We start from the raw sequence: 9,254 nt of genomic DNA, 5'->3' as shown, positions 1-9,254 counted from the left end.
GAGGGCCTGTTGTACGGACCTCTGGCAGTCTCTATGGGGGTGCCACAGGGTTCAAACCTCGGGCCGACTCTCTTCTCTGTATACATCAATAATGTTGCTCTTGCTGCTGGTGATTCTCTGATACACCTCTACGCAGACGACACCATTCTGTATACTTCTGGCCCCTCTTTGGACACTGTTAACTAACCTCCAGACGAGCTTCAATGTCATACAACTCTCCTTCCGTGGCCTCCAACTGCTCTTAAACACAAGTAAAACTTAATGCATGCAATTCAACCGATCACTGCCCGCACGTCCAGCATCACTACTCTGGACGGCTCTGACTTAGAATACGTGTGGAACTATATATATCTAGGTGTCTGGTTAGACTGTAAACTCTCCTTCCAGACTCACATTAAGCATCTCCAATCAAAATTAAATTTAGTATCGGCTTCCTATATCGCAACAAAGCATCCTTCACTCATGCTGACAAACATACCCTCGTAAAACTGACCATCCTACCGATCCTCGACTTCGGTGATGTCATCTATAAAATAGCCTCCAACACTCTACTCAACAAACTGGATGCAGTCTATCACAGTGCCATCCCTTTGGTCACCAAAGCCCCATACACTACCCACCATTGCGACCTGTACGCTCTCGTTGGTTGGCCCTCGCTTCATAATCATCGCCAAACCCGCTGGCTACAGGTTATCTACAAGTCTCTGCTCGGTAAAGCCCCGCCTTATCTCAGCTCACTGGTCACCATAGCAGCACCCACTCGTAGCACTCGCTCCAGCAGGTATATCTCACTGGTCACCCCCAAAGCCAATTCCTCCTTTGGTCGTCTTTCCTTCCAGTTCTCTGCTGCCAATGACTGGAACGAACTGCAAAAATCTCTGAAGCTGGAAACACTTATCTCCCTCACTAGCTTTAAGCACCAGCTGTCAGAGCAGCTCACAGATTACTGCACCTGTACATAGCCCATCTATAATTTAGCCCAAACAACTACCCTCTTCCCCTACTGTATATATTTATTTTGCTCCTTTGCACCCCATTATTTCTATTTCAACTTTGCACATTCTTCCACTGCAAATCTACCATTCCAGTGTTTTACTTGCTATATTGTATTTACCTCACCACCATGGCCTTTTTTTGCCTTTACCTCCCTTATCTCACCTCATTTGCTCACATTGTATATAGACTTATTTTTCTACTGTATTATTGACTGTATGTTTTGTTTATTCCATGTGTAACTCTGTGTTGTTGTATGTGTCAAATTGCTATGCTTTATCTTGGTCAGGTCGCAGTTGCAAATGAGAACTTGTTCTCAACTAGCCTACCTGGTTAAATAAAGGTGAAATAAAAAAATGCAGCTAGCTAGTTTAGCCTACAGAAACACCCTCCTCAAATAGAGGGATGCTATGTTAGCTAGCTGGCTATGACTTTCCAACACAACACTGGAACTCATTCAAGTCAAGGTAAGCTTTTGGTATTACTGCCACCGGGACTGCCGGTGTAACTGCGTACTGACTGTACACTAACATTACTGCACGATTGTAGCGTTAATTATATTAGCTATGCTGACTATGACATTAGTTTAGCTAATATGATGACAACGATGTAGGCTGTTTGTGGAGGTTTGACTTGGAAAGGTTTTTTCGCCTGGTCACATACAGCTGATTTGTTGTCCACAACGGAAAATAACGTGGCTGTTATGAGAGTTAACTCTGTATACGAATGCTACCCACAGTTGGCTGGATGTCCTTCAGGTGGTGGACTATTCTTGATACACACAGGAAACTGTTCAGCATGAAAAACCCAGCAGCGTTGCAGTTCTTAACACAAATCGGTGTACCTGGCACCTACTACCATACCCCGTTCAAAGGCACTTAAATCTTTTGTCTTTCCCAGTCACCCTCTGAATGGCACACATACACAATCCATGCCTCAAGGCTTAAAAAATCATTCTCCCCTTCATTTACAAGGACATCAATAAGGGATCATAGCTTTCACCTGAATTCACTTGGAAAGTCTGCGTCATGGAAAGAGCAGGTGTGCATAATTGCATTAGAAATAAAAATTAAGTATATATATTGCTACAAATCTCGATCTTCAGGGGCTTGTATAAAAATGCTGAGCAGGCCATTATTTTGGCTACCATGGCTATGCCCCCATATGATGACAATGCCCCATCCACAGGGCACGAGTGGTTACTGAATGGTTTGATGAGCATGAAAACTATGTAAACCATATGCCGTGGCCGCCTCAATCACCAGATTTCAACCCAATTGAACACTTATGGGGGATTCTGGAGCGGTGCCTGAGACAGCGTTTTCCACCACCATCAAAGTATGGAATTTCTCGTGGAAGAATTGCATCACATCCCTCCAATAGAGTTCCAGACACTTTTAGAATCTATGCCAAGGTGCATTGAAGCTGTTGTAGCTCGTGGTGGCCCAACGCTCTATTAAGACACTTTATGTTGGTGTTACCTTTATCTAGTGAATACCATGCCTGCAAGACTGTTATACATCAAGGCTCATGGGGTTATATCCTGCCTGTTTGGCCCTGTCCGGGTGTATCATCGGATGGGGCCACAGTGTCTCCTGACCCCTCCTGTCTCAGCCTCCAGTATTTATGCTGCAGTAGTTTACGTGTCGGGGGGCTATGGTCAGTCTGTTATATCTGGAGTATTTCTCCTATCTTATCCGGTGTCCTGTGTGAATTTAAGTATGCTCTCTCTAGTTCTCTCTTTCTCTCTCTCGGAGGACCTGAGCCCAAAGACTGATGCCTCAGGACTACCTGGCATGATGACTCCTTGATGTCCGCAGTCCACCTGGCCATGCTGCTGCTCCAGTTTCAACTGTTCTGCCTGCGGCTATTAAACCCGGACCTGTTCACCGGACGTGCTACCTGTCCCAGACCTGCTGTTTTCAACTCTCTAGAGACAGCAGGAGCGGTAGAGATACTCTCAATGATCGGCTATGAAAAGCCAACTGACATTACTCCTGAGGTGCTGACCTGTTGCACCCTCGACAACAACTGTGATTGTTATTATTTGACCATGCTGGTCATTTATGAACATTTGAACATCTTGGCCATGTTCTGTTATAATCTCCATCCGGCACAGCCAGAAGAGGACTGGCCACCCCTCATAGCCTGGTTCCTCTAGGTTTCTTCCTAGGTTTTGGCCTTTCTAGGGAATTTTTCCTAGCCACCGTGCTTCTACACCTGCATTGCTTGCTGTTTGGGGTTTTAGGCTGGGTTTCTGTACAGCACTTTAAGATATCAGCTAATGTAAGAAGGGCTATATAAATATATTTGATTTGATTTCATATTATACATCATATTCACCCTCTATAACAACTGTGTGATAACAAAAAGGCTGCAATGTTATTTTAAAAATCCTTTATCAAGGGAGACAAATCACATAAACCTTATTGATACAAATGAAATGAGATTTACCTGATAGGGCTGTAATAATCACCCTCTACAGATGTTTAAATGCTCGGTTCTGAGAGTTGCCCCTCTGCTTGTTCCTGAAAAATCAGACCTCCCATCCACATGCACACATCTCTGTCATGGAAGCATTTAGATGTCAGATTAGATGTGTCCCACAGCATGACAGAGACAGTGGTGACACAGAAGTGTTTTGGCACCTTCTTCTGTTGGCCTCCCTCCTCATCTCTATGGTTCAATGTTCCACAATGCAGCAGAACCTCAACTAGCTCTTAAGCTCACTCTGGTGGTGGCTACAGTATTAAAGGAAGGAAGCCATATCAGAAAAATGGACAGAACATAGAAAAAGTAATTGAGTAACATACAAAAAGTATTGAGTAAACCAGTCAGTGAGATTAACATGACATTGGGTAAATTATTTGACATTTTTGACAATCTTGTTGACTGTCCTTGCATCCATAACTTTTACTAACTGTAAATTCATTTGAGAGTGATTTATTCGCCAGCCCCATCCAACCCTCAAGTTACCAAACAAAGTAACAGGGTCAGACTGTTAAAATTAGATTGTGCCTTGCCTCCAAAGGGAAGATTATATTGATAAGCCTATGCAAATAATTTTCTGTCTCAAAAGTGGGCGCGTATTTCTGACGTTGAGAACCAGCGACAGCTCAATTATTATTACATTCATAACCGATCAAAGTAGCTCTTGCTATTTACGCTTTAACGTTGAAGAGGAGAGTAGACTTTAGCGTTAGCATTTCTGACGTGGAGATCCAGCGACTGCTCGAGCTGACATCCTGCATTGAGGAAGCGACTGCTAGATAGCGTTCCCGTATTTTTCATAAATTACACTGAGGTATGTCTGAAAATAATATTTTTTTTTATAGCAAGTAATTCGCTACTCATAAACGACCAAAATACCTGTTGCTATTTACACTTTAAAATTGAAGAGAAGAGTAGACTTCAGCGTTAGTATTTCTGACGTAGAGATCCAGCGACAGCTCGAGCTGACTTCCTGCATTGTAGAAGCACTGCTTGATAGCGTTCCAGTATTTTACATACATTACACTGAGGTATGTCAATTTTTTTATAGCAAATAATTCGCTACTCAACCGATCAAAGTACCTGTTGCTATTTACACTTTAAATTTGAAGAGAAGAGTAGACTAGCGTAGTATTTCTGACGTAGAGATCAAACGACCGCTCGAGCTGACTTCCTGCATTGAGGAAGAGACTGCTAGATAGCGATCCCGTATTTTACATAAATTACACTGAGGTATGTCTGAATTTTTATAGCAAATATTTTACTACTCATAAACATTCATAACCGATCGATGTACCTGTTGCTATTTACACTTTAAAACGGAAGAGCAGAGTAGACGATAGCGTTAACTAGCTAACAAGGATGGAATCAGAGGGCTAACGTTTGCTATCTAACGTTAGCTAACTACTGTATCGAACGTTACCTAGTCAATCACTTCGTCACAGGAGGCTAGTGGCACATTTGAGGAGGACGGGCTCATGGTAATGCATGGAGCGGCATCAGTGTGAAATGGTATTAAATACATGAAACACACCTTGAAGTGCCAGCCCTCTTTGCTGTCTGTTTAGCTAACTGTAGCCCGCCTCTTTGCTACGAAGCAGTTTGTAAATTATAGGCTACGTCACTTTGAGGGAAGGTCAGTAGTACCAGAGTAGTACTAGCTAGTTAGCCACTAATTAGTGTATGTTCAAACGACTTCTGATGGCTATATGGTTTGAGCTAAGGCATTCATCATTATCCTGTGTTTTAAAGCTTTCAGACTGGTCCAAGGTGCTGTGCAGATTGTCTTGAACTCAACATGTAACGTTACTACTACTACTCCTCCTGCTCCACAAAGATTCTAGATTTTTCCTAATTAAAGCATTAGAAGAGAATGGACAAATGTGGATTGGGACTAAGATTAGGATACGGATTCTAGATTTTTGAGGGTAAATTTAAAGCATTAGAAGAGGATGGATATGGATTGGGATTAGGATACGGCTCACCTCCACCTTTGTTCTTGGAATGGATCAGTGAGTTTGAAGCCTGCAGGTGCCTTCGGTTTATTTTAGCAGGGCCTATCCAATACCAACAATGACTGATGGAAGGATCTACGTGGGAAATCTTCCAATGGATGTCCAGGAGAGGGACATAGAGGATCTCTTCTTCAAATATGGAAAAATTCGGGATGTCGAACTAAAGAATAACAGGGGAACCATCCCTTTTGCTTTTGTTCGCTTCGAAGATCCACGGTGAGTTCCTGGAATGATCTAGTGTATGTACACGTCCAATCACAATACCTGGCTGTTTGGCAAGGTGTTCTCTGATTTAGTAACATCGCCTGGGACTGACCTCAGTGACTGGATGGAGAAGGCGTTGACAAGTGTATATCCCTTAGGCAAGTAAGTAAGGAGTTCTGTGCTCTCTTCTCTTAGGGATGCAGAAGATGCTGTCTATGGAAGGAATGGATATGGATTCGGAGACTCCAAGCTGCGTGTAGAATACCCTCGCTCCTCTGGCGCCAAATTTAGTGGCCCTATGGGAGGCGGAGAAAGAGGAGAAGGAGGGGGTCCTAAGGGGAGGTTTGGGCCTCCAACTCGGAGATCTGAGTTCCGGGTGATAGTGACTGGTAGGTGGACGTTCTGAGTCGTAGGCAGTGTTGTTTTTGTCTCTCTCTCTTGGCGGACTGGAGGTCAAAGGGACTAAGTGGAGGTCAAGTCAGCTGCCCAAAACAAACAGGAACAAAACAGTAAAAGCTCTAACTGATCATGTTGACTGCATATACCCAAACACCGGCCATAGTGACTGGTAGGTGTATGTTTTATCATTCATTTTTGTTTTACCCATTGGTATTTCTCAATTGTATCTGTGTTGTATGTCACCTAATATAGCTAGACATTCCTACGTCTTAGGTTTCAATCTGGCAGTCAGATCATACGTCACTTTTCTTTTAAATCAAGGGAAAATATTAGTTGAGAAACTGACAGTATGTGCATACTTATAGTATCCCTCAAAGCTTTGCATGAAAATGTAGACGCAAATGTGAATTGGAGATATGCCACTTGAAACAGGTCTATAAGAATCTGTAGTTGAAAAGGCATAGTTGATAGTATCAAAATAATCACTTTTCCACTCCAATAAGCATTATGCAGACTTGGCACCTTCTTGTATGACAATGTGCTGTCTCCCCTCCCAGGCTTGCCCCCATCAGGGAGCTGGCAGGATCTTAAAGACCACATGCGTGAGGCAGGGGATGTGTGTTTCGCCGATGTGCAGCGGGATGGTGAAGGGGTGGTGGAGTTTGTCCGTCGGGAGGACATGGAGTATGCCCTGCGCAGACTGGACAGGACTGAGTTCCGTTCCCATCAGGTGAGTACACCACTCCACAGCAAAACATGTCAAATAGGAGTGCATTTGCGAGTTACAAGCTTATTCAAGCTCATGACGGAAGATGGTCTCCTCAGTCAGTTGCTCTGTATGTCCTTCAGGGGGAGATGGCAAGCATTCGTGTCCACGGAGAACATGGTGCCAGTTATGGTCGCTCGCAGTCCCGCTCCAGATCCCCCCGGGGGCGTGGCTACTCACCACCTCCTTACAAAAGCAGAGGGTCCCCTCCACAGCGCTACCAGTCACCTCCACGGCGCCATGTGTCCCGCCATAGCCCCCCAGCGAGGCGACACCCAGTAACACACCACAGCCCACCCCCACGCCACTACCGGTAGACCAGCCAGCCATTCACAAGAGGGCACTGATGATTAGGGGCAGTTTAATTTTGTTTTGTTTATACCAGATCTCCTCCCTGACACACACAAATAATTGTCCCCCTTTTGCTTGCTATGTGCATTCCATGGTCAGTCACTCCTGCCTTCTTGTTGGCCTTAATATGGTTGATTTATTTTCCTGTTGATTGATGTAAACTTCAGTTCCCTGTGTCAGCGCATTGTAGTGAGCTGAGTTCTGATGTCTGGTGAGACCATTTGTTAACTTGTCAATTTACTGGTCTTGCTGCTCTAGGTCATGTATGAACATGATCCATTTGTGATGAACACTGCCCTGAGTGTGACACTCAACAAAAACTAAATGTGAACATCTGCCTGCAATGTATATTTTTAAATGAATTGTAAGTGTGGACCTCCAAGTGTCTGAATACCTTTTGGAAATTGTTTGATTGTAATCTGCTGGTAAACCTGAAATCCTTAAATTTGTTTTATTTTAAATAAATGTCAAACTTTTTAATCAGTTCATTCCTTCCCCTCAATGTTTTGGCCACCTGTGGTGGCTGAATTCAAGATAATTTTGTTTTTCAAACCAAACACCTGCACTCAATGGGTTGTCACGTTGCAGATTGGGTTATATGCTATACCTTTTGATGTCATTTCTGGTCCATCCGCAGAGCTGAAAATATGAATTGGTAGTAATGAAACATGATTATTCTATTTATTGCTTTGTCAATGTATATGTTAATCACATTGCATCACTGAACTAAACTCATTCCAGTAAAAAAAAATAACTTTGAGCAAAGAGACCCACAACTTATAATCTTGCACAGTGTAAACCAAGTCCAATGCATCCACATTGATGCCCTCTTCAGTTGTCTTGAGGGACATTATGCCAGGACACTAATAGACATTGACAATTCCAGAATTTAAAAAGTTAAATGAAACTCCCTTTGCAAAGCATCATAGTCCTTTACAATGATAAACTGATGTTACCACCACATTACGATTTTTATTGGTCTGACCCAAAATGTCTGGATTCATATGTTCCTTTTGTAATCAATGCCCAACATCCAAAGTCCAATCCCAATTGTCATTCAGCACTTTGGATCCTTCATATGAATGCTCTTTAGTCTCCACACTAGAAGGACTGCGACCTCAAACAAAACCCAATTCAAGCTAAATTGGTGGACACCCTGTTCATGTTCCATTGCATGCCCAGTAAGCAATGCCAGTGAGTCACAAGGCAACGTTGTTGGGGAGATCCATCTCATCTGTCACCTTTCTCTTTATTTGGGCCCATGAATTCTACGCCATCAATGGGAATGTCCTTTTCTTTTATGGCCTTCTGCAAATACAAGCACAACATATGTAGCTGTAACATTAGATTAGACACTTGCATTTGATGTTTAAAAAGACAATGGATCGAGAGGACAATAGGCTATCAGGAAGTGAGTATATTTATTTACAATATATGAATATAGATGCCCTGTGTTTCAGTCATGTGAAGAATAGACTTGTGGCCTGACAGCTGACACATTGGTGTTGCATCATTTTGGTTAGCTAATAGTACGCGGTACAGCAGTTATCAATGCGTGGTGATGATGAGCAGGCAGATAGCTAACATACGTCCGTTTTAGATATCATGTATTTACCTGGACACAATGCTGATATTTCTTGAACATTTCGGTACAGGGATCACCGCTTCGATCTCCCTTCAAGAATTTCTCAGCAAACCAACGGTTAAAGCACTGGTCATATTCCCGTTTTAGGTCAGTGCAGCCCTCTCCAACACTATTCATCTTCAATGCAGAATAAACATAGACCGTATGAGAATAACAAATACTGAAAGAATAAGGATAACGATTAATTATTGAATTTATTGCAAGCAAAATTCTCTTCCGCACAGTTCTCTTGACTTCCCTTGAACTATATGATCTGTTTGGCCAGACACCATTGAGTATTTTGATGACGTAATATACAAGCGACACATTGTTAAAGCAACAGCACACTTTGGCTACAGGCAAACAATTTTACACCAAAGACAGCACAGAGAGTGAAATGAATTAAACCAAA

At 42.9% G+C, this 9,254-nt stretch overlaps 2 protein-coding genes across 7 annotated transcripts; one reads left to right on the top strand and one right to left on the bottom strand.

Moving 5' to 3' along the window:
• Positions 1 to 4,171: 4,171 nt before the first annotated feature.
• On the top strand, positions 4,172 to 7,704 carry srsf9 (serine and arginine rich splicing factor 9). 6 transcript variants are annotated; one of them, XM_038970327.1, is made up of 5 exons: positions 4,172 to 4,297; positions 5,535 to 5,714; positions 5,898 to 6,091; positions 6,659 to 6,831; positions 6,951 to 7,704. In XM_038970327.1, exons 2-5 carry the CDS (start codon positions 5,557 to 5,559, stop codon positions 7,182 to 7,184), a joined length of 759 nt encoding a protein of 252 aa, XP_038826255.1. In that variant the 5' UTR covers positions 4,172 to 4,297; positions 5,535 to 5,556; the 3' UTR covers positions 7,185 to 7,704. The 6 variants fall into 6 exon arrangements, with proteins under 6 accessions (XP_038826255.1, XP_038826257.1, XP_038826251.1 ...); XM_038970329.1 differs by having other exon boundaries at positions 4,178 to 4,297; positions 5,538 to 5,714; XM_038970323.1 differs by lacking the exon at positions 4,172 to 4,297 and adding an exon at positions 4,386 to 4,514.
• A 176-nt stretch (positions 7,705 to 7,880) lies between these two features.
• On the bottom strand, positions 7,881 to 9,120 carry triap1 (TP53 regulated inhibitor of apoptosis 1). Its single transcript, XM_038970330.1, has 2 exons — positions 8,834 to 9,120; positions 7,881 to 8,526 (listed from the first exon to the last, which is right to left on the bottom strand). The coding sequence occupies exons 1-2, from the start codon at positions 8,978 to 8,980 to the stop codon at positions 8,449 to 8,451; spliced, it is 225 nt and encodes a 74-aa protein (XP_038826258.1). The 5' UTR covers positions 8,981 to 9,120; the 3' UTR covers positions 7,881 to 8,448.
• Positions 9,121 to 9,254: the final 134 nt, after the last annotated feature.

Source organism: Salvelinus namaycush, chromosome 31 (genome assembly GCF_016432855.1).
Source record: "Salvelinus namaycush isolate Seneca chromosome 31, SaNama_1.0, whole genome shotgun sequence".
In the NCBI taxonomy this organism is placed as follows: Eukaryota; Metazoa; Chordata; class Actinopteri; order Salmoniformes; family Salmonidae; genus Salvelinus; species Salvelinus namaycush.
The sequence above is the reverse complement of the archived record's forward strand: the minus strand, read 5'-3'. Positions and strand labels throughout refer to the sequence as shown.

What these genes read in the sequence shown, in the direction of transcription:
- srsf9 (XM_038970327.1), top strand. Translation starts at nt 5,557, where the DNA reads ATGACTGATGGAAGGATCTACGTGGGAAATCTTCCAATGGATGTCCAG. An exon ending in GTTCGCTTCGAAGATCCACG is followed by an intron (nt 5,715 to 5,897) that starts GTGAGTTCCTGG and finishes CTCTTCTCTTAG; the next exon opens with GGATGCAGAAGATGCTGTCT. An exon ending in GTTCCGGGTGATAGTGACTG is followed by an intron (nt 6,092 to 6,658) that starts GTAGGTGGACGT and finishes CTCCCCTCCCAG; the next exon opens with GCTTGCCCCCATCAGGGAGC.
- triap1 (XM_038970330.1), bottom strand. Translation starts at nt 8,980, where the DNA reads ATGAATAGTGTTGGAGAGGGCTGCACTGACCTAAAACGGGAATATGAC. An exon ending in AATATCAGCATTGTGTCCAG is followed by an intron (nt 8,527 to 8,833) that starts GTAAATACATGA and finishes TTGTATTTGCAG; the next exon opens with AAGGCCATAAAAGAAAAGGA.